Genomic DNA, 25,299 nt, shown 5'->3' with positions numbered 1-25,299 from the left:
TAAAAGTAAAAAAATAGCAATTGGGTATCTATCATCACTAATAGAACTATAGGAAATCTATCTGTCTCCTCAAACTTTTTTTATTATTTCAGAGGAAAAACATTCATGATGTATATTCGCATGTATTCGCAGCAAGTAAAACTACAGGGGGCTTATTTTGCAACAAATAGAACTGCGGAAGGTCTCTTTGCAATTAGTTGATATAAAGGGACATGTTGTCAATTAACCCATTAATCTATACTACTTATAAAAAGAATACCAATATCAAAACTTTTGATTTCCTTATTTACCCTCTCCATTTTTTATAACTCACAATTATACCATTATTTATAAAATTAATGATCCATAACCTCTCACTAACTATGCACCTCTTCATTTTTTCAAAATATTTGGTCATTCACTAGAATATACTAATAACTTATAATGCTAATAAGATTCATAAATATTTATAATTTACTATAAAGAATTATTAATTATATAAAGTAATAAAATTATTTATTTAATAAATTATTGTATATAATTAAAATTATTAATTATAGTATAAATAGGGACAAAATTCTTTATGTTGTAAACAATATTACCTTGTTCAATAGTTAATATCATCTTAGTAATAAAAATTTGGAAGTTAAAAATGATAAATACTTTTATTTAGAAAAATTCCTTTATATAAAAATATTAGATCCTTGAAATTTATGAGACATATACTTTTCTCTTCATTTTTCCAAAATGTATTTAGTGATTCTCTAGAATATATTAATAATTTATAATGATAATAAAATTCACAAAAATATTACAATTTATTATAAAGAATTATTAATTGTATTGAAATAGTAAAATTATTTATTTAATAAATTATTTTACATATTTAATAATTATTAATAATATATAAATAGGGAAAATTGGACATTATAATATTATAAGAAATATTACCTTGTTTGATGTTATAATAACGTCTTAGTTATAAAAATTGAATGTTATAAATTAAAAATACTTTTTAGGAAAATTATTTAATATAAAAATATCGGATACTTGAAATTTATGAAACATGCACTTTTTGTTGAAAAGTAAATGTCTCATAATTTCAAGGATCTAATATATTTATATAAAGTGTTTCCTAAATAAATTTAATTTATAACGTCGAGTTTTTTTATTACTAAGACGATGTTAATTATCGGACAATGTAATATTCTTCACAACATAAACTCATATAATATTAAGAATTATTGCCCTTATTTAATTAATTAATGTTGTAATAAAATATCTACATAGCATTTATATTTAATGATATAAATTACTTAATTATTTCTATAGTGTTACCTAAACTAATGATTGCATTGTTACTTAATAATTATACTCTTAAATAAAATGTTTAAAAACAAAATAATAAGCAAATTTAAAGAACTATTAAATGTATGTTAATAATAGTATAAGTACTGATAATAGTATAACTTAATTTCTTTAATGATAGCGTAATAAAATAACTTTATAAATTATTTATGTATAACTTATTAGATACTATAATATTAGATATAAAAATATGTATTTTTGAATGTGCATTATACTAGTTAATAAAAAGGATGTGCATCACGTATTTTTTTTGTAAATTCAAGTTGCAGCCTTGCAAGCTAACTTATACTAATAATGGATAGTGAAACACGAGTTAGCTAATAAACATGATGGCACACTTGATATTGAATATGTTTTAGTTTAATTTTTATGGGATTGGATTACTTTTGTAAATGGGATTAAATTAGTTTTGTAAAACACAAAAAACGTTTTGAAATAATATGCAACCTAAAAAACGTTAACAAAGTTATTAGTCACTGCGTTCTCCTTATCTCTCGCAATTAGATGGTCTTAATTGCTCTCTTAGTCACTCTATTCAAAGAAACCATACTGAACCCACCACGGATGATCTGGACGGTTCTGAGGTTCTAATATGATTTTCACGATATTAGGTTCGACCACGAGTTGGGTTATTGAGTTACTTTCGGAGGAAAAAACAAAAAATCAAACTCAAGACAATCTATTCCAAGGGCCAAGTTGCAGTAGTAAATGCGTCTTTGGCAAACTAAGTCCAACCTATTAATTTACATAATCTAATCAAATGTTGGACTTTTACTTAAAACATCATTTCTAGACTTCGCCACCAACCAAGAATTGAAAGCTTCATTTGGTCAAACAAAAGTACCACCAAAGCTTGTACTCTATATAGTATATTAGCCGCTTTACCAAAAATAGAGCCATCTTCACCGAGTTGGGCCGCGGTGGGCCAAAATCTGCGGATGTTTGCTGTGTGCTGATAAATGCGGCCGCACGTCACATTGATTATGGGCGTCCTCCACGATTTCGTTAAGATTGCGTGAAAGGGACAGAAATTATTATTTTTTTGTTCTACTTTCTTTGCCACGGACTGTAACCCAACCTGAAGGTGGGTCCCAACTTCTGTCGGGTCTTGGTTATGGGTGCGGCTGCTTATAGCGTTATTTCGTGCTTTACAGCCTGACGGCATGACTACGTGGCCTTGTACTACAATGCCTTGTACTGCATTAAACCTCTCAGAAAAATCCTAATTTGGATGACTTTGCTCTCTACACAGTCTACTCAACAACTCTAGACTTGGAATTATGATGAAATTCAAAATGAACCCCAATGCTCAAAGGTTCTATATTTCAAATACGGAAGACTTTAAAACTTTTATTTGAGTTGGAGCCTCTTGGGATCAAAATAGTAAAGATTCTATCAGAGCAATTCGTAGAATACTTCTTAATAAAGAAACTTCTAGAGTCTATAACAAACCGGATAAGCTCAACATTCGTTATAACTAATGAAAATATAATAAATAAAATAATAACCCTACGCGATAATAACAACTCTAGTCTCGGAACCTTCTCTCTTCTTGCGCTCCAAGCCTCCGCTGTCAAGCCTCCGCTGTCAAACACTGAAAAGCCCAATAAGCCCACACCTATAAAACGCCCATTCCTTCAGCGAGTCCCTCTCATCGCCTTCAAACTCAAATTTCTTATTACCTCCAAATATTATTTTCTCTCTCTCTCTCTCTCTCTCTCTCTCTCCTCTTTCTTCTATACATTCCAAATCCAAAATCGGGAATCTCTGAGCGACGATAATAATGTGTGGAGGAGCCATAATTTCCGACTTCATTCCGCCGCGCCGGAACTCCAAGTATTCGATATCCGCATCCGATATCTGGCCTGATTCTGCCTTCGCTTGCCACCCGAACCCGCCTAAAGGTGAACTAATTGCTTATGCCTCCTCCCATTATGTTTTATTTTTCACCTACCATCTCAATGCGTTTTTACAGTGGGGAAGGGGTATCATTTCTCCTACAGTAACACTAAATTGCAAATAGGTCCTTGAAATTCTATTTATGCAATAAATGAATTTTTTATTATTATTTAAGATCGTTAATAAGATGTTTGAGGAGTCGGATAGAATCTCTATAGCTCTATTGAGCATCCAACTGCTAAATTTCTTTTGACGAAAGGAGGTGTACTCCCACTTGCACCGATACTATAGGGGGTTTATTTGCACAAACAGAACTACTTGTAGGGTCTATTCCCAATTAACCCAATCCTGATTTTGGAACATTTTAGTTTTGCTGCAAGAAGGAAGTGAAGCAAATGTTACAATATAAAAACGTTTATAACGTGTCTATTTACATTTTTTTAACCAAAAGCGGTAACATTTGTTACAATCAAAGTAGTTGCAATATAAAAGTAATGATATTTTCCTGCAAATTTTGACTTCGCTACCATTCCAGATTTTACAGCGTTTGAAGTTCATTTTGTTCTTCTCGATGAAATTAAATCAATCTCTCTTTAGCTGCTATCTATAAATATGAATAAAAGAGGTACTAAAATGCGAAAGATAGAGATTCTTATCGGATCCCTAACGGACCTTTGTACTCGCAGCGAAACCGAAGCGAGAGCGCAAGAATCTCTACCGCGGGATCCGCCGTCGCCCCTGGGGCAAATGGGCGGCGGAGATCCGAGACCCGACAAAGGGAGTTAGGGTTTGGCTCGCACTTCAGCCACCGCAGGGACGCGCCCGCGCCTACGATCGCGAAGCTCGCCGGATCCGCGGCCGCAAGGCCAAGGTCAACTTCCCCAACGAGGGACTTCCGCCTTCTCTGCGACGGCTCCGCCACAGGAGAGATCCGCTCCGGCTCCGCCGCCGCCGGCGGAGGTGAAGGCGGAGGTTGATGAGGTTAGGAGGCTGAAGGAGGAGCTGATGGCGTACGAGAATTATATGGAGTTGTTTGGGTTACGGAGTTTGGCGGGCAGGCTGCGGGCGGCCGGCGCGGTCTTGACGGTGGCGGCGGAGGAGGGAGGGGAGCAGGGGCTGTGGAGCTTTGATGATTTGATGCCGGTGGTGTTTTAGGGCTTGAAATTTGCGAATATTTTTATGCGGGGTGTTGTAATTTATGTGCTTGTTTTGGGCTTAATAGTTATATATGTCAGTTTGTTAGGGTTTGATTTGTAATTTGAGCATCAGTTTTGGTGTAAATGTAACGTCTCGTTTTTCTTATTTCCTGTAACAATCTGTTAAGTAAATGAATCTAATTTCAATTGTTTATATCCAAGTATTTCCCCAGTAATTTGTTAGCTAGTAATTTCAATTGAGTCTCCATTATCTGCTCGCTGTCAAATAATGCAATTGAATGGGATAGGTACTCAATTCAAAAATTTTCAACAGAAATTCGGATTTAAATAAAAAAAATTGCTTTGGTATTATTTGATCTTCTAGCTGAAATGTGTCATTTGACTTGTTTTTACGATTTATGAATTATATAATTATTTTATTAAAGAGATATTTACATTTGATTAAGAATTCATCCGATACTTCACCGGAATTTTTTTTTTTATCTAATGCTATTTAAATTTATATCAACGATATAATAAAACTATAATCTGATATTTGGTAAAATATTAATTCAAGACTAAATAAATATTGAGACTGTTTCTTGTAATAAAATTTGTATTTTATTTAAAAATCTAGAATAAGGAGAACTAATGCCTACCATCATACATGCATAACTGTGTAGGATGTAAAGAATGCTCAAGAAAACATCCACTCAAACACAGTGATCTTCTATCTACATGACTGCATCTTAAGGCCATGATGCAGCCCTCAAAAATTATCATCAGAAACATCTTGAATGCAATCAAAATAACATGCAAATGATTTAGCAAACTCTGTACTGTCTCAATCAAGGACTCCAACTCCTTCACTTCAACACTATTGCCCAATATAATATTAATATTACACTATGCACAACTGAAGAATCATATAAATTCCTCACTCAAGGCATGATGCACTGTTTATACAATAGATCTTTACCATCAGCAGGAGAATACCTACTAGCAATCCCTCTTTCATCCGTCGCTTCTGCTGGCGCTAGAACGTCGTCAGCATTCCAATACCAAGGATTCAAATGGGGAGCCGTCGAAGGAGAAGGAATCATTACAGAGCCCCAATCTCTGAGGCCGGACTTGACTTCTCTCATTCTCCTCCGAACGAGCAAGCCAGCCACATCGTCCCTCGTGACTTCAGATATTGTGCGTGCAATGGCCGTGCATAAGAGTAGCATGAACACGGCGTCCTCTTCTGGCAGGAACTCGACTGCGAGCAGCTTCCAGTTGAGGAGAGCAGTGGCTTTTCCTTCTTGGCGTGCAGGAGAGTATCGGATGAGTGTGATGTAATGATTTTCGTCTTCCATAGTTGTCTTGGATGAACCTTCGGCCTTTGGTTGGTACTGTAATTGTCTTCCTCTCAGCAATTTTGCCTATATGAGACGTGTCACATATTAGCGTAATCACACCAATAGACCTATATCTTTTGTTGAGTTAAGCTTTAGTATACCATTTGGATGTATAGAAAAGAGGCCAAATATCTTTAAACACAAGTCATCAACAAAGAGAGAAAAAAGAAACAATTGTCTGCTTTTTCGGTTATATTAATATTCTGTCAAAAATGTTAAATTGATAAGGGTATCTTAGAGGAAAATCTTAGACATTTTAATATTACCGCCTAAATATTCATAATTGCTAACTTAACCTCCAAATCATTGAGAAATCGTTCTCACTAACGTTAGCTTTATTTAGGACAACATTGAGAGTATTAAAGAAGTTCAGGATTAGATATCAATCATACTGTTTCAGCAGAATTCTCATTTTCAAGCTGAAAGTCTGGTCCATTTTCCCATTGTATCTTTAGGGCATCTCCTGTTGATAGGCACCAAACAAATTTCTCTTGGTGTCCGGAGGATTCCCTCTTAGGTGTCGCGGTTCCGACGACCTTCTCTACAATCACAGGGGATTACCACCATCAATTAGGAGGGATATAACTATACAAGACATTATGTTCACAGTCAAATAGAAGTACTTCGATAAATGGAAACGAGATAAAACTGAAATGTATGATGTAACCTCCGTTACTAAAATAAATCCTTACCAGGAGCATAACCAACAGAACTGGCAACATATGACCAAGGGCCTTCTCGTACTTCTATAATTCTATCCTCCCATTTCACTGCCAATGGATTTTCAGCCCCTCTCCTCCAAATTCCTCTACCTACTCTACACATATCATCAAAATTTGGTTAAACACATACTTTTTGTGTTTCTATATTTTATTTAGAACACTAATCTTATCTAATAAATCACTTCTTCTCAGGATAATAACTTCAGAACATGCCCCAATTTCTAAGGTTTGTATAGATAGAGAACCAAAATGAAAATATGAAGGCTCAAAGGTGTAAGCAAGCTAAAAGAGATTTCACTGATCTTCAAAGAAATTCACGATGTAAATCACATAATAAGACGAGCACTGGAAAGGAGCTTACCGTATTCGAACCACAAAGCATTCCTTTCCACCACGATCAAGGACAGTCCGAGTTAACCAACGACCCTCTTGAGGTCGATATCTGTTCATCCGAAGGATCACATCCGAAATCATAGCACCGCTGTCATCAGTCACTCTATCCGGAACACACTTCAGTAAGTACGGGGCCTGAACAGGAGGCGTAATTGACGCCATTGCTCTCAAATTCATCCGCACTTCTTTAGTTAGGGTAAAAGAAGTGGAGCGTAACAAGTCATTCCATGAGAAGGATACAGTGTCCAGCAGTTTGCTGTTTCTAAAACAGCTGCTTACATGTTCTCGAATATCGATCAGAATGCCTCTTGTACCAAATTCACAGTATAGATGCCAAGCCTTTCTCCAAGATTCAGAGGAGAGGTTACAGACAGGTTTATCAAGTTTTAGTAATTTATGGCATCTTGCAGTTCTCAGCCGAAGCAGTCTCTTGCTTCCACTCTTCAGTTCTCTTTCTTCTAAGCTTCCCTTGAAGAATATACAAACCTGCAATATGGAATTGTTACAGAGGAATAAGAATCTTATGAGAACCATCCCCAGAGAAGTACAGTGGTTTGCACCGTAAAATGAGCAGCTAAAATTCCCTAACTAATCCTCAACCCACCCAATTGTATACAGGTGTTCTGAAAAAATTCTCTGCTCGTTACAGAGGGTCATTAACTGTAAAGCTAAATGAGAGAGGCTAAATTTGGTTTTGTCAAGATCAAATTGGACATGAACTTTGACATTAGAATGGAGTCTTTGATCGATAAGATGTGTTTCTTTCCATAATTTTTGGCAACTTGGAAAGTGTGAAAACGACGAAAGAATTAAGAAAAACGTGAAGAATAAGCAAGACAGGCTCCACCACACCCTGGTGGGAGCTACACCCTGGTGGTGTCTGCCACACCCTGGTGTGGCAAGACAGACCCTGGTGTGGCAAGACAGGCTCCACCACACCCTGGTGGTGTCTGCCACACCCTGGTGTGGCAGAATCTGCCCTATTTTTTAGGGGTGTGGTGTATGCCACACCAGGGTGTGGCAGACTCGTTTTTAGAATCCCAATCTGTTTGGGATTGTGTTTTGTTATAAATAGAATCATGTTTTTTAGGGTTTCTTAAGCAGAGAATTAGCAGTCTTTTGAGCATTTTGAGAGAAAGATATTGTGAGGGAGTTGAGAGCTTCGGTTAGGGTTATATTTGAGTGATTTTGTGAGTTGTAACACGTTGTATTTCTCCTCCATATAGTGAAATCTTCTCATCCTCTCCCCATAGACGTAGGCAATTGCCGAACCACGTAAATTCCTGTGTTTGGTTTGATTCGTGTCGTAATTTTTTAAATTACACCCGTGTTTGGTTTTGGTTTTCTTCTCTCATCGCTCACCGACTCGTTTGGTTGTCGAGCACGCTTCCGCACGACGCGTAACAATTGGTATCAGAGCTCAGATTTAAGATCTAAGGTTTTGGCATTGGGTGGAGGAAGATTAATTGTGGAAGCTTGGTTCTTGGAGTTCTAAGCTTCGGTGGAGATAGCGTTGCAGAGTTGCCGTTGGGATCTCGCTTTCCTTGTGTGGTTAGGAGATCTATTTGGAATCTAATCTAGGGTTCAGTTGGGTAATTTCCCAATCCTATCAAAGTTTAAATTTTTCTCTATAATTTGGAGTTTGTGAGTATGAGTGAAGAAGTTGGTGAAAACAACAAGATGGCAGGTACAGTTCAAGTTGATTTTCAGAACACTGAAATTAGTGTGGTTAAATATGACGGTAAAATTAATTTTGGTTTGTGGATGAGCGACGTACAGGATGCGCTCAATGCTCAAAATATGGTCCATGAAAGACCATCAAAATACGAGGAGGCGATATGAAAAAAAATGAATAGGAACGCTTGTGGGGTGATCAGGTCCTGTTTGGAACAAGAGCAGAAGTATGATGTGATTGGGGTGACGTCTGTAATGAAGATGTAGGAGATTCTCAATAATAAGTATCTTACGAAGAGTGTTGAGAACCGATCGTATTTGCTGCGTAGATTATTCAGATTTCAGATATCCAGGGGAACCTCACTAGCAGTTAATGTGAACAACTACACTAAGTTATTGTCGGACTTGGTAAATATTAATGAGAAGATATCGGATGAATATAAGACGATTATTTTGTTGGGCTCCCTACCGGATGAGGAGTATGATACCTTTGTACTTTGTTGAATGAGAGATCTTCTATCAGTTATAGTGAAATAACTAACATTTTGACGAACTATGATTTGAGAAGAAAGGAAGAAGACTTCCCACACTAGTACTTCAAGAGAGGTCTTGTCGACGAGAGGTAAAAGCTCATATCCGAGAGGTGGTAATAGGAACAGGTCAAAGTCTAGAAGCGATCACCAGTTAGCTAAAAACCAGTGTGCATTCTGCAAGGAGCAGAGACATTGGTGTTTGGGGGAAAATTTGTAGTAAAAAGAAGAATTGAAAGAAATATATTTGATTTGTATTCTCTCGATCTCAATTATAATTTGGATTTTCTGATTACAAAAGAGAGGAGAATTGATCTGAATTCTCCCCTTTGTTTAATTCTGGGTTCTTCACGGTAACAATGGAGTACCTCCCTCGAATGCTTACGTCGAGTTTACTCTCCGTTGACGATCCGAACGTCTTGTGTCACTGGAACGTGGTCTCTCCTCACGATTTGACGTTATGGAGAACTTACAAAACAAGTTTGAAACTCTGAACGAGTTGATAACTCAGAGCGAGTTTGAAACTCTATGAAAGAGTTGATTTAACCAAAATGGGTTTGTAAGCCAAGGGAATGCTCCAAGAACTTTGTTGCTGCCGGAAGCTCGAAGAGGATCTGCTGCCGAGAAGATGATCCGAAGAAGCCGATCTCTAGATCTCCAAGATACTCCAAGATCCAAAGCCCCGAACTCAATTGAGTTTTTCGCTATTTATAGGAGGATTAAGGGGTACACCGCCCCCCTTAATTCGTTCCTAAGTGGGACTGAATGGGATGTAACTGCCCCCTTAAACAGCTCCCCAAATCGTGAGGAAAACGGTTTTGAAACCGTTCAGTTCATGTTTTGAACGAGTCAAACGTCCAAGTTGACGTTTAGGACCCTAACTCCGCGTTTTAGACTGTCGGAGTTGGGCACTCGCTGGATGTTGAAAAACACAAGGGTCGTCCGCATTTTGTTTGCTGAGGGTTGAAAACGCGGGGGTCGTCTGCATTTCAAGAACTGAAACGCGAAGGTGAATTCCGAGTTTAGAAGGGGCTAGTGACTTATAACCTCTTCCGTAGAGCGTTGTAAAGATCATTATTGAGTGATCCTCGTCTTGGCTGTTTGAAAATATGAAAGTCGTCAGATTGTAACTCCCGATGTTAATTGTAAGGGCTGTTGATTAGAGCTTTCATCAGTTATTTGTGAAGATTATTATATTATAACATTCATCGATCTACGTGAAAGTCTTCAAATTGTAGCCTTCTGAAAACCGTCGAATTGTAACTTCCATCATCGATGTTTGATGAGGATTGGTTATCTGTTGTGATTTTTAGACAGCCAACAATTGAAAGAGAGACTGTCCAAAGATCAAGGAGAAGGAGAATAGCAAGAAAAAGGACCCGAAGACCAATAAGGTGAATATTACGAAAAACGGTGATTCCAGCTTTTCTCTATTGATTACTCCAGAGGTGAACCATATGGATGCATCAGATTGGATGTTTGATTCTGATGCTACTTATCATGTGACTCTCATGCGAGATTGGTTTACATCATTTGAGAGACTCAATAAGGGTGTTGTTGTCATGGGAAAAATAATCAATCATGTGGCATTTGTGGGATAGGTACCGTGAGGATTCGGATGCACGATGGAGTAGTTCGTGAATTGAAAGATGTGAGATTTGTTACTCAGCTAAAGAAGAATCTTATTTCTGTTGGAGTTTTGGAGGCAAAAGGATTCAAGGTGATCTTTAAAGACGATGTAGCAAAGATTACTAAGGGATCTTTGGTGGTAATGAAGGGAGTCCGCAGTCAAAACTTGTATTATCTGAAGGGGAGCACCGAGATTGGCTAGGTAGTTTTAGCTATTTCAGAGGCGGACATAAGTAAACTTTGGCACTACAGGTTGGGACACACAGGAGAGAAGTCACTATAAGCGCTGTGCAAACAAAGACTATTGAAGGAAGCTAAGAGTGAAAAGGTTGAGTTCTGTGAGCACCGTGTTCTTGACAAGAAGACAAATGTGAAGTTCGGGACAGCTATTCATAGGACTGGTATCCTAGATTATGTGCACACAGATGTTTAGGGTCCCATCAAGACTGTATCACTTGGTGTCACGTTCGTTGATGACTATTCTAGACGTTGTTGCATGTACACCATGGCGAAGAAGAGTGAAGTCCTAAATATATTTGTGGAGTGAAAGAAAATATTGGAACTACAGACTGAGAGAAAGATCAAGACATTATGATCCGACAACGGTGGTGAGTACATATCAGACCCCTTTCAGCAGCTATGTCGAGACGAGAGCATAAAGAGACACTTCACAGTTAGTCATACACCGTAGCAGAATAGGATGGCAGAGAGGTTAAATCGGTCTTTACTGGAGAAGATCTGATATTTATTGGCGTATAGTGGTTTGGAGAAGATCTTTTGGGCTGAGACACTTTCTATGCGAGCCACCTCATTAAAAAGTTGTCTTCATCTGCGATTGAGGGGAAGACCCCTATGGAGATGTGATCGGGAGAGCCAACACACGACTATGACTAGCTTAAGGTATTTGGATGCCCTGCATACTATCATCTTAAGACTAATAAGTTAGAATCTCGAGCTAGGAAGACCATATTTATAGGATTCAAACGTGATGTCAATAGATACAAACTATGAGATCCAGTTGATAGGAAGATTATGCTGAGTAGAGACGTCACTTTTGATGAGGCTTCGGATTTGAAGCTTTCCAGCTCTCATCAGGTGGAGAGCACCCCGACGGAGGAGATATCGCAGGTGGTAGAGATCGATGCAGCTCCATATTGTTCAGATGGTATAATATCCATTAGAGTGCCGACTGAAGTGATGCCAGGCAAGCACGGCGACGATGAGGATACGGGTACAGATGTGCACGATCAGGGACCGACGGCTCAGGTAATATACGGATGTCAGCACGGTATACCGACACAGTAGTTGTATATGCACTTCCGGTGGAGAGTATCGATGAATTAGTACCTACTACTTTCAGAGAGGCCGAGCAAAGTTCGGAGGCTGATTCGTGATAGGTAACTATGCAGGAGGAGATGGACTCTCTTCATAAGAGCGATACATGGGAGCTTGTTGAGCTTCTAAAAGGGCGAAAGACGATTGGTTGCAAGTGGGTATACACGAAGAAGGAGGGCATTGAAGGCACTCCAGTGAGGTTCAAGACTAGGTTAGTTGCAAAAGGCTATGCACAGAAGGAATGTATTGATTATAATGCGGTTTTCTCTCCGGTAGTAAAGCACTCTTCGATTCCGATTTTGCTAGCTTTGGTGGCACAATATGGTTTGGAGTTAGATCAGTTGGATGTGAAGACGATATTTCTGATTTTGCTAGCTTTGGTGGCACAATATGGTTTGGAGTTAGATCAGTTGGATGTGAAGACGATATTTCTTCATGGTGATCTTGATAGTGGCACAATATGGTTTGGAGTTAGATCAGTTGGATGTGAAGACGATATTTCTTCATGGTGATCTTGATAAAGAAATATATAAGACTTAGCCATTGGGATTCCGAACTGTAGAGAAGGATAAGTTGGTTTGCAGGTTGAAGAAATCATTATACGGTTTGAAGCAGTCTCCCCGACAGTGGTATAGGCGATTCAATGGATTTATGATCGGTCATTCGTACACTCGGAGCCAGTTTGATCCTTGCGTGTATTTTTGCAAGTTGAAAGGATGTACGTATATTTATTTGTTGCTTTATGTCGATGACATGTTGGTTGCCTCTATTTCCAGGTCTGCTATAGATAAGTTAAAGACACAGCTTTCAAGGGAGTTTGAAATAGAAGGATTTGAGTGAAGCTAAGCGCATTTTAGGGATGGAGATCGATAGAGACAAAAAAAAGAACAGAATTTGTTTAATACAGGTGGTTTATTTAAAAAATGTTCTATAGTGATTTCATATCAGCATGGATACAAAGTCAGTTAGTGTACCTTTGGGAGCCCATTTGAAGCTTTCAGTTGATCTTTCACCGAAAACAGTTGAAGATAGAGAGTTAATGTCGAAGATTCCATATGCGAGCGCGGTTGGGAGCTTGATGTACGCGATGGTATGTACGAGGCCAAATTTATTACAGACGGTGAGCATGTTTTCGAGATAATGCACGATCCAGGAGTGGGTCATTGGGACGCCGTGAGATGGATTTTGAGGTACATTCAAGGTACTCTCAATGTTGGTTTAGTTTTTGAGCAGGACACTAGAGATGGACAGTTGTGCATTGGTTATGTTGATTCAGATTATGCTGGTGATTTGGATAAGCGTCGGTTTACGACGGGGTATGTGTTCACTTTGATCCGTATGTCAGTGTGTTGGAGATGCATCTTACAGTCTATGGTGGCTTTGTCGACGACGGAGGTAGAATATATGGCGATTACATAGGCTGTGAAGGAGGCTATTTGGCTTCGAGGACTGTTAGAGGAAGGCTGTGAAGGAGGTTATTTGGCTTCGAGGACTGTTAGAGGAACTTGATATATCGTAGCGATCCATCACTATTCATTGTGATAGCATAAATGCTATCTATTTGGCGAAGAATCATGTTTTTCATGTGAGGACGAAGCACATTGAAGTTCGTTATCACTTCGTTCGAGATATTCTTGAAGATGACGATGTGGAGATTGTAAAGATCCACACGAATGATAATCTGACGGATATGCTGACTAAGGTGGTTCCGAGCAACAAGTTTGATCATTGTCAAAAATTATTGCACATTCGTGATTGTTGAGGCCGTTGACGGCCATTTGGATGAACTACGGACGACTTGATCCCTTAGGAAAGGAGTACGTAGGCAACCACATTGGTGCAGGCGAGTTTGGAGAAACGATGCATTGGTGCTCATGTTGGTGTCGGCTCAGTTTTAAGAACAATTCGCCAAGGTGGAGAATTGTAAAAACGGCGAAGGAATTGAGAAAAACGTGAAGAATAAGCAAGACAGACTCCACCACACCCTGGTGGTGTCTGCCACACCCTGATGTGGCAACTGACAAGACAGGCTCCACCACACCCTGATGGTGTCTACCACGCCCTGGTGTGACAAAATCTGTCCTGTTTTTCAGAGGTGTGGTGTGTGCCACATCAGGGTGTGGCAGACTCGTTTTTAGAATTCCAATCTGTTTGGGATTGTGTTTTGTTATAAATAGAACCACGTTTTTTAGGGTTTCTTAAGCAGAGAATTAGGAGTCTTTTGAGCACTTTAAAAGGGAGATATTGTAAGGAATTTGAGTGATTTTGTGAGTTGTAACCCGTTGTATTTCTCACCCATATAGTAAAATCTCCTCATCCTCTCCCCGTGAACGTAGGCAATTGTCAAACCACGTAAATTCATGTGTTTGGTTTGATTTGTGTCGTATTTTTGTGAATTGCACTCGTATTTGGTTTTGGTTTTCTTCTCTCATCGCTCGCCGACTCGTTTGGTTGTCGAGCACGCTTCCGCACGACGCGCAACAAAAAGAACTTAGAGGTCAGAAGGATTTTGAAAGAATTGATTATGCATACGCAAAGTGAGAAGCAAGAAGTGCATTATAGTTTCACAAAAATATCATCAGAAATAGCTATAAATAAATGTTTACAGAACATATATAGTTAATCTTTTGACGTAGGCCCCGTCCTGCACCATTGCATTTAGGTTTCAATCAAATGTGTTTAAGGCGTGCAGATTCTGCAGGGCTGTTAGGCCAGTCTTGAGTCCACTTGGCAGTGCAATCACTGAATTTGCTTTCATCTAATAACAGTCAAAGAAAACTAGCCTATCTCTTAGCTCTCAGCCTCTCACCGACTTTTGTCACTTCAAAATCCTCCATTCCTTTACAAAGATCACAAACCATCAACTCACAACACAGTGACTCCAACAGGTAACTAGACAAAAACATCTAAGCATGCGAAAAAGGATAAGATACAAGGACCTTTTGCATATACCTCCAAAACTCCTTCAGCAATTTCTGGTTTTGTCTTGAACATTTGAACCCATAATCACTCCCATCACAAGCAAACAAATCTATTGAAAATGGGTGCCCCTCTTCTTTTATTAGAACATATAATTGGAGAAGGAAAATTGAATTAATACTTTGGAGTAGAGAAAATGTATAGAAAGAAAAGAGTTCTTTATAATTAGTCGATATAGATTTATCATGAGTAGGTGCTTGTATAGTCATTCTTTGAAACTTTAAGCTTCGGGCACATAAACCCTGAATCTAAATTTGGACTTCACGTCATATGAATGTTTAATAGTTACCACGTTTCCCCCAATGAGAGAATTTTTTTTCTCCTCATTTTGAAGGCATGCCTTGAACATGTAACCTCATGACCCAAGAGTGTACTTACCACCCTCCTCAACTAGCGCTTAAGTAAAAATATCATATTGTTCTTCTGAATCCTTGTAACTGCACCAGCGATGCAAGAAGTAATTTTCCCATGAGGGCAGCTTAATATACTTATAACAAGCAAAGGAGGAGCAATTTGAAGGGAATATTACAGGTTAGTGTGAGAAGGGCTTGGTTTGTTTTGTAAGACCGCTATTATGAATAACGGAATATCCACATTTACAATACCCAGTGAAGAAACTTCGAAGGAACTTTAGAACAATGCCACGTTCTAATACTTCGGATGACATCTACCAAGAGAAAGATCTTTACCATGGCCAGTTTGGCAACGCTTACCCGATTATTTTGATGGATGCCAAATAGGAATGCTTCTAACATATTATAATATTATGAGGCTAACCACAGTTAAGAATATTAACAGGAAATTGCATTCCAACCTAAATATAATGAAACATAAGGTTTCATGCATTAACAAAAAAAGAAGAAGAAATTGCAACTCACCTCAAGTAAGAATCTGGGCTGTAAGCCCTTGTACACTCTGTTGACATTGGCATCAGAAGCATCCCAATTGAAGAAAACTCTCGATGGTGAGCTCATGGGATTGAACAAAGCTCCTGATCTCTCATAAGGCTCGTCAAATGCGTCCTCCCAAATTCTTCGTGTTTCTTCTAACTCCTCTTCACTCACTTGATCAGCAAATCCAACTATCTTTTCGTCTAAGTTCCCATATTCATCCAAATCTTTTGCATAACTCAATGGAAAGCTCTGAGACCATTGCGAAAATAAGTTATCTTCACCATATACTAACAAGTTTAGATTTTTTTTTTCCTTCAAAAAAACTTGGATTATAAATTTATATCCACTAAAAGTCTAAAACTTTGTAATTCGGATGATTTATCACTATTGAGGAAGTCTTCGGAACCAGTGGATTCTTCTTTGTTAAAGAGCAAGGGGTTCTCATTTCCACGTACAGAAACACTCAAGAAACTATTTTCTATGATAAAGCGGATTTTAAGCTAAATTACCGACCCAAATTTAAACTGTTTCCTCACAAAAGAAATAGAACTTCATGTAAATTTAAAAAATCAAAACATAAAATCTAGTATACGCTGATAACAAAACTAAGCAAGAATCCAGATTCAATTTCCCGCCAATTATGAAAATAAAAACCTCAAGTTATTTTCTCCCCAAAAGAACAATTCTCGATAAGAAAAATTGAGGGTGATTTCAAAACCCAAACTTTTAACCTGATTTACTTCATGGCTCACTACCTTCTTAAACCAAAATTATTTGCAGTGAATTATTTCAAAACCCAGTATAACATCTTAAACCGCCAACAATTAGACCCAATCTAGCTTCTTTCACTCAAAGAATAGCAAGTTAGGCATCAGTATAACAACTAATCAGAAACTGGGTCTAAAAATAATTCAACATGAACATTTTGGGCCTATAGAGAAAAAAACTAAAAATTTAAAAATTTTACCTTGTGGGTCGACCACATGAGAAGAACATCAGAAGCCGGCACCAATCTCCCACTCTCATCCCCAAATTTCCTCGCCAAATTCAAAAAATCCAAGTACCTGACTCTCGCCGACACTTGATAAACCGTCTCCGATACGAAAACGTCGGCGAAATACGACACCAGGCCCCGATACTTCACCGCCGCCATCGATATCTCCCCATCACCATCTCCGATCTCGTCTCGACCGTCCGTTTCAAGATCGAACGGCTCCGATGGATACCTCGCTTCCCAAATTTCTCTACAGCAGAGGATGGCGTACTCCTCGTTCTCCTCGTCGAAAATGGCCGGCCGATCGATCACCGCCCCGAATCTCAAAGCGCAGTACTCGCGGTACCCAGCCTGAATGCGAATAATTCGGCGAATTATTAAGGGTTAATTTAAGGAAAAACAAGAAACACTAGATAATTTACGAAAAACGAAAGACCGTATCAAAACATGAATTATGCGTTAACTTCTCCTGTTGCTCTGAAGCTTCGGAGTGTTTGCGGATTTTCCGGAGGTCAAGGAAGGGGTTTTTACAAAAAAAAAAACCCCAAAGCTGGATTTGGCAAATTTACCCCTGATTCCGCTGATCGTGGGGTCAAATTTCATTAAAAAAAGAGGGTAATCTCGTCAGTTCCGAGGTTTACCGGATCATGCAAACAGTGGCAGTACCAGATCCAGTTAACGTCAGCAGGCGGCAGAATCATCAACGGAGAGTCGATCAAATCCGCGATCAGAGGCATCCACAGCTTCTCATACCTAAAATAGTAAAAATCAAAACGAAACCAGTTCAATTCCATCTCAGCCGTTGATTAACTAGCAAGCTAAAAGCGCTGGAGATTTTAGACCGTTGGATGGAGCGGCGAGAGGTGGGAAGAGGAGAGCCGGAGAGAGAGCGGGGAGAGGGTGGGAAGAAGAGAGTAAGCGGTGGAACGTGCTGCTTTTGGTCTCATCACGTGACGACGTAGTGCTTTTCTTTTCTTTCCTTTTCTTTTCTCTTCTCTTTTTATTTTCCAGGGAAAAGCTATAACTTGCACGATTCATTTTCAATCCTTCAAGCGGTCTGTGAATCTGTGATCAGTAGGCTCGTAGATGGCATGATTTTATCATTTTGGACTCTCATCTCTCTTTTCCTTGTTGCGTGGAGTACGCCGTTTCATTTTCGTTAGCAACTTGGAATAGTGAGGCGAATTGGCTTAAAATAGGGGTGTTAAATAAGTGGGTTTGGGTATTAAATGGGCGGGCATATTTTGCTCATTTACCTATTTATTGCCCATTTAAGATTTTCTAAATGGGCGGGTTTTTGCCCGCCCATTTAATAAACGGACCGTTCATTTGCTCATTTAACTATAATAGCTATATATATAATACTTTTGGGGTGTTTCTGTAAAATTTTAGGGTTTTTTGTAAACTATAATAGCTATATACAGCTTCCACAAAGTCATCTTACAAAAGAAAAAGATAATCATGCATCATGATCATGTTCCCTCGTATGCAATCAATTATACATGAAATTGGAGGTAACTAAAAAGAGTATACACATCATGATCAAGTTCCCTCGTATGCAATGAAAAAGTTACAACAGTAATGAAGCGTACATCTTGAAACAAGATAGCTGCATCCAGGCTTGAAGAACATCAAGAACTGCAAAAAGTAATGCACATCCAGACTAACATAACCAGATTGAAAACAAACATTTCATAAGACCAACACTGAAAAAGTTAAACCGACATAGACGTAATATTCAAGTCCAAAAAAAACAACTTCCTTCACGGTCAAGCACTCTATTCTTCTACAAGACGGAGATGGGAAGATGGAGAGACATCGACAAGCTCCTCGCTCGACCTAGAAACATAATCTCCCCTGGCATTTCTAATAAGTTTGTGCAATGCACTCTGCAAACTTCTTTTTTCTTCCAGGAGGAGGAGGGATTGGGGTCGGAGGCTCGGGTTCGAGAGGCGGTTGAGGAGGAGGAGGAGGAGGATCGATTGGCGTCATAGGCTTTGGGTTCGAAAGGCACTTGAGGCGACGGAGGAGGAGGCGGAGGAGATTGGGATCGGGATTGAGGCGGAGGAGAAAGAGGAGATTGGGATTGGGTTTTGTTTGTTTTGGTTTTGGGAATACGGGTGGACGGGCAAACAAGCGAATAAACACTGTCCATTTAGTGCCCATTTAGAATAATGTAAAATGAACTCGCCCAATTAGGCCCATTTAATTAAATGGGTGGGCGTTGGGCGGGCCAAATGATGGACGGACCAGGTGGGTAAATGGGTATGAGCCAAAATTAACATCCCTAGCTTAAATAGACAAAAATAGAAAACATCCACAGAAAATAGTCAGATCATGATCCCACTAATAACCAATAAAGACTACAACCAGTCTCTTGAAATCTAAGCGTTTGGCTACCGATGTGTTTTTTCTGTTTCCGTTTTTTTTTTCAAAAAAACAATGAAACTTGTTTGGGAACTAGGATGTTTTTTTAAGTTGCCCCTTTACAAATATGAAAATATCCACGCTTTTCCTAAAACACCTTTTAGGTGTTTTGAGATCCCCGTTTATTTTCCCCAAACCAACGCGATCCCCCTTTTCTCCCCCTCAACCATTCGACACCATCGTCGCCTTCACCGCCTTATCGTCGCCTTCGCCTCCTCGTCGTCACCTTCGTCGCTGCTGCCTCGTCGTCGCCTTCGCCTCCTCGTCGTCGCCTTCACTGTTGCCACCTTCGCTGTTGTAGGCGTCAAAAAATGCTTACAGACATCCAAATACCACTCAAGGCAAAGAGAAGACGATAAACGTCATTCTCTGAGTATCGATTTCGCTTGGTCGATTTCGATTACTAAAGGCTATTATTTCCTTAGCGAAATAGTACCCCCTGACTATTATTTCCTTCGTGAAATAGCACCCGTTATATCGTGTAGATCCGACCGGATCTAGATCGCGCGGTGGTTCACGGATTAACCCCGGCGCAGGTGAAGAACCCACAAAAGCGAGAGACTGCAAAACAGGATCTCGTGATTCGTTCGACAAATAAGGAAAGTTGCACAAAAGCGAGAGACTGCAAAACAGGATCTCGTGATTCGTTCGACAAATAAGGAAAGTTGTAATTTTTTATTTTTTTCTTTGATTTTGTTGTAACCGGATCTTATAAAAAGACCGGATCTTTTGTAATCGAAAAACTATTACTTGAGAGTGCAATGACATCAATGAAAGCAACTTTCACCGCGAACAGAGGGGATCATTCAAAGGAAGCGAAACAACACAGAAGATCAATGTACACACCAACAGGCAGTACATGGCGGCGCGACTGAGGCGTGACAACACTTGGTGCCGCGGCTAAGGCGCGGCAGCTCATAGTGCCGCAGCTATAGCGCGGTAGCATATGGTGCCGCGGCTAAGACGCGGCAGCCTAGGGTGCAGCGACTATTATAGGGGGTGCTATGGTGGTTACAAGGCAGTTATACGATGATTATTTGAAACCCACGTGGCGGCATATCAGAGGTAGAACGTGTGCTGACGTGGACAAGCAGTTAAACCACGAAAAATGTGGTTAAAGGTCGTGGGAGAACAGTTTCAAACACGAAGGAACGTGGGTGTAACTGCCCCTTTAACCGCGGCAGCCCACACTACTGCGCCAATAGCCGCGGTAGTATGGACTAACGCGGCCAAAGAACAGTTGTTTGGTCAGTTATCTCGCCCCCATTTCCACTGTTATGCACTGCTACCCCTATAAATACCTCCCTAGACACGAAATAAAGGACAGAGAGCATATTGGAGCATAGAGCCTTGAGTTTTTGGTGAATTAGAGCAATAGAGAGAGTCTTCCTTCTTCACAAACATCCTCAAGAAGCTTTTGGCGATTCCTAGAGATCTAAGCTTTGACTTGATCTTTAGAAGAGTGAACATCTTACATCGATAAGATATTCGCTTTAAATTCTTACTTCGATAAACGAAGGAAGAATTCCCAAAACCTTCACGATTCAATCAGAATAACGCACCCCCGGCACAGGCAAAGATCCCACACAAGCAGTGATCCAAACAACGATCCTGCGTTTGTTTCTAAAAAGTTGTAATTTTCTTTTTGTTGTGTAAGAGAAGTCTTATAAAAAGACTATTTCTTTTGAATTTGTTGTAATTGAACGAAGATATAATGAATTCCATAACAAAACCAACTTTTGACGAAAACAAGCTGGCGATCACAGTGGGAGCCAACGGTCTCGCTACCGAGACCGTCGTGTCGCAGCCGATCAAGATTCTAGTTGAATCCACGGTCGAATACGAATTTGACCAAACCAAGTTTGAGGAATATCTCCCATCATCCTCTTCAAGATCTTTATTGTCTCGCAAGTACAAGAGGATCCCACTATTGAAGAAGGCTTATACGCCAAAGAAGGCTAAAAGTGAAGACTCTCGCCCAATCGTTGTTGAGGCTGTAGGCGTCAAAAAATACTTACAGACATCCAAATACCACTCAAGGCAAAGAGAAGATGATAAACGCCATTCTCTTAATCAGAGGGGATCATTCAAAGGAAGCGAGACAACACAGAAGAACAATGTACACACCAACAGGCAGTACATGGCGCTTGGTGCCGCGGCTCAGGCGCGGCAGCTCATGATGCCGCGGCTATGGCGCGGCAGTATATGGTGTTGCGGCTGAGGCGCGGCAGCATATAGTGTCGCGGCTGAGACGCGGCAGCCTAGGGTGCAACGGCTATTATAGGGGGTGCTATGGCAGTTATATGATGATTATTTGAAGCCCACGTGGCGGCCTATCAGAGATAGAACGTGTGCTGACGTGGACAAGTAGTTAAACCACGAAAAAGGTGGTTAAAGGTCGTGGGAGAACGGTTTCAAGCACGAGGGAACGTGGGTATAACTGCCCCTTTAGCCGCGGCAGCCCACACTACCGCGCCAATAGCCGCGGCAGTGTTGACTGACGCGGCCAAAGAGCAATTATTTTGTCAGTTTTTACGCCCCCATACACTGCTATCCCTATAAATACCTCCCTAGACACGAAATAAAAGAGAGAGGGCAGATTGGAGCAGAGAAGGCTTGATCTTTTGGTGATTTCAAGGAAGAAAGAGAGAATTTTTACCCTTTGACAAGCATCATTTGGTGATTCCTATAGATCTAAGCTCAGACTTGATCTTTGGAAGAGTGAATATCTTACATCGATAAGATATTCACTTCAAATTCTCACTTCGATAAACGAAGGAAGAATCACTAAACCCCTCACGATTCAATCAGAATCCGTGATTCGGTGGTCCACGGGCTAACGCACCCCTGGCACAGGCAAAGATCCCACGCAAGCAGCGATCCAAACAACGATCCTGCGTTTGTTTCTAAAAAGTTGTAATCTTCCTTTTGTTGTGTAAAAGAAGTCTTATAAAAAGGCTATCTCTTTTGAATTTGTTATAATCGATCGAGGATATAATGAATTCCACAATGAAAACAACTTTTGACGAAAACAAACTGGCGACCACAGTGGGAACCAACGGTCTCGCTGCCGAGACCGTCGTGTCGCAGCCGATCAAGATTCCAGTTGAATCCACGGTCGAATACGAGTTTGACCAAACCAAGTTTGAGAAATATCTCTCATCATCCTCTTCAATATCTTCATTATCTCACAAGTACAAGAGAATCTCATCATTGAAGAAGGCTTATACGCCAAAGAAGGCTAAAAGTGAAGACTCTTGCCCAATCGTTGTTGAGGCCTTGCCTCGCAACATTATCCTGGAAACCCCCAAAGCCGGAAGCTCTGTCCATAATGATTCCACCCTAATTAAGGAGTCGTTCGATCGAAGTTCGTCAACTCTGACGAAGAGGGCTCGTCAGAGGCGACGCCAACGCCGCGCTCGTCAATTGGCTAAGGCCTTGGAACAAACCGATGGAGTTCGTTACTATACGGACTTAGAATCGAGGAAACATCAAGTGGTTCAGTCGCGTCAATGTCAAATCACTCACATCTCAGCAAAACTTACGTCGGAGGAATGTATTCTTGTCAAAAGGGCCCGTTCGACCCTCAAAGAACACATACAGAAGCGTCGTGCAAACGCTATTCGTGTTCGTGTCCTTCGTCAACAAACGCAAGAAGGGAAGAAGAAAATGGTGTCTAAGGAAACACCAGAGAGTCGCAAAGTGTGGATCCCTAAATCCAAATTCGTACAAGAATTGGATCAGCAGGACCCATCTTTCAACCGCGATAGTGTAGACTGCCGCGGCAAATTCATCAACCGCGACAGTTGTAGGCTGTCTAAAAATCACAATAGATAGATGATCCCCCATCAAAACACCGATGATGGAAGTTACAATCTGACGACTTCCAGAAGGCTACAATCTGACGACCTTCACGACAACTGATGAAAGCTCTAATTCAACAGCCTTCACAATCAACATCGGGAGTTACAATCTGACGACTCTCATATTTTCAAGGAGCCAAGACGAAGATTACAAGAGGACGATATGTGCAAAGCTCTATCAAAAGAGACTACAAATTGACGGTCTCTTCATATTAGAATGCAAATATCTCTCAAACCGTGAGGAATTTGGCGAAACGGAGGAAGCGAACCGAAGCCTTTGGCTCGGTTCGGATGGGCCCGTCTCGTCGAGATAGCCGATTTTCATATATAATTCGTCCAATTCCGACGTACGGTTTGAAAGTTATGACCTGTTCTTCGTAGCAAGTTATGTTCTGAAGTCCGTCTGCAAGACTGGACTTCGTCAGAACATTGGACTTAGCCTGAAGCTCGCCAAGCCCGCCTAAGGTTCGCCTCTGCATTACAGAGTCAAAACGCAGAGGTTATCCTCGTGATATAACATCAAAACGCAGAGTTTTCAGGCCAACTGTGCGTTTTCAAGCCAACTGTGCGTTTACAGGCTCAACTGTGCGTTTTCAGCCTGAAACAGGCTAACTGTGCGTTTACAGGCTCAACTATGCGTTTTCAGCCTGAAACAGGCCAACTGTGCGTTTTCAGGCCAACTGTGCGTTTTCAGCCTAAAACGTCCCAACTGTGCGTTTACAGGCCAACTGTGCGTTTTCAGCCTAAAACGTCCCAACTGTGCGTTTACAGGCTCAACTGTGCGTTTTCAGGCCAACTGTGCGTTTGCAGCCTAAAACGTCCCAACTGTGCGTTTACAGGCTCAACTGTGCGTTTTCAGGCCAACTGTGCGTTTTCAGGCCAACTGTGCGTTTTTAGGCCAACTGTGCGTTTACAGGCCCAAAACAGGCCAACTGTGCGTTTACAGGCCCAGCTGTGCGTTTTCAGCTCCAGCTGTGCGTTTTCAGCCCCAGCTGTGCGTTTTTCAACCTCAACTGTGCGTTTCAGGTCCAGAAACGCACAGTTCGAGCCCAGAACGCTGTTTTCAGCGTTTAACTCGTTCAAGCACGATTTGAACGGTTCCAGAACCGTTTTCTCCCCAAGATTTTAGGGGATCACTACCCTATCATGGAGAGATTTATGGGGAGCAGTTAGACCCCATTAAACCCAGCTCTTGAATCATTTTGGAAGGCTTTTATTGAAGCCTTTGAGATTATTCGGCCTTGGCTTATTAACCGAATTTTCGGTTTAAATCAACTCTTTCATAGAGTTTCAAACTCGATCTGAGTTATCAACTCGTCCAGAGTTTTAAAACTTGCTCTGCAAGTTCTTCTAAAACTCGTTCAGAGTTATCAACTCGATCAGAGTTCAAACTTGCTCTGCAAGTTCTTCTAAAACTCGTTCAGAGTTATCAACTCGATCAGAGTTCAAACTTGCCTTGCAAGTTCTTCTAAACTCGGTCAGAGTTTTAAGATTTGCCACACAAGTTCTCCACAGCGTCAAATCGTGAGGAGAAGACCACGTTCTAGTGAAACAAGACGTGCGGATCGTCAACGGAGAGCAAACTCGACGCGAGCATTTGAGGGAGGCACTTCATCGCCACCGTGAAGAACCCAGATTTAAACAAAGGGGAGAATCAAATTCATTCTCCTCTCTTTTGTAATCGGAATCCAAATTGTAATTGATTTTGAGAGAATACAAGTCAATTTTTCTTTCATCGTCTTTTTACTGCAAATTTCCTACGAACAAAAGATGGCGACTCCGCTGGGGACTAGCTTCTCTGACGAAGAAGTAGTGGTGCAATCCGACGTTCATCTCACTGGAACGACCGTTGAAACTCTGATTATCGAGTTTGATCAAGCCAAGTACGAGGAGGCCATCTCCTCCGGATCCCTTAGCCCCAAGGCTATGCGCAAGATCCACAAAGTTTCCGAGGAGACTAAAGCTCCAGTTGTAGCTAACTCATTTAAAGACTATCTCCCATGGGGGTTGTACTGTTCATACAGTCCCCTCTCTAAAGGAGAAGACTCGATTTCAGCACAACGCCAAAAAAGCCGATC

The 25,299-nt window shown here is 40.4% G+C and overlaps 2 protein-coding genes across 2 annotated transcripts in view; one reads left to right on the top strand and one right to left on the bottom strand.

Annotated features, from left to right (window-relative positions):
• LOC109821851 (glycine-rich domain-containing protein 2) lies at positions 5,181-18,658 on the bottom strand. The gene is made up of 11 exons (XM_020388005.1): positions 18,653-18,658; positions 18,524-18,569; positions 18,354-18,370; positions 17,774-17,862; positions 17,573-17,684; positions 16,905-17,282; positions 15,923-16,186; positions 6,866-7,383; positions 6,475-6,599; positions 6,175-6,323; positions 5,181-5,806 (listed from the first exon to the last, which is right to left on the bottom strand). The coding sequence occupies exons 1-11, from the start codon at positions 18,656-18,658 to the stop codon at positions 5,324-5,326; spliced, it is 2,187 nt and encodes a 728-aa protein (XP_020243594.1). The 3' UTR covers positions 5,181-5,323.
• The window catches only part of LOC109821850 (stachyose synthase-like), a 41,555-nt gene continuing 34,986 nt past the window's right edge, over positions 18,731-25,299 (top strand). The window contains exon 1 of the mRNA XM_020388003.1: positions 18,731-18,874. Coding sequence (XP_020243592.1) covers positions 18,731-18,874 — 144 coding nt within the window. The remainder of the gene's footprint in view (positions 18,875-25,299) is intronic.

Source organism: Asparagus officinalis, chromosome 8 (genome assembly GCF_001876935.1).
Source record: "Asparagus officinalis chromosome 8, Aspof.V1, whole genome shotgun sequence".
Classification (NCBI taxonomy): domain Eukaryota; kingdom Viridiplantae; phylum Streptophyta; class Magnoliopsida; order Asparagales; family Asparagaceae; genus Asparagus; species Asparagus officinalis.
This window is presented reverse-complemented; position numbering and strand designations above follow the sequence as displayed.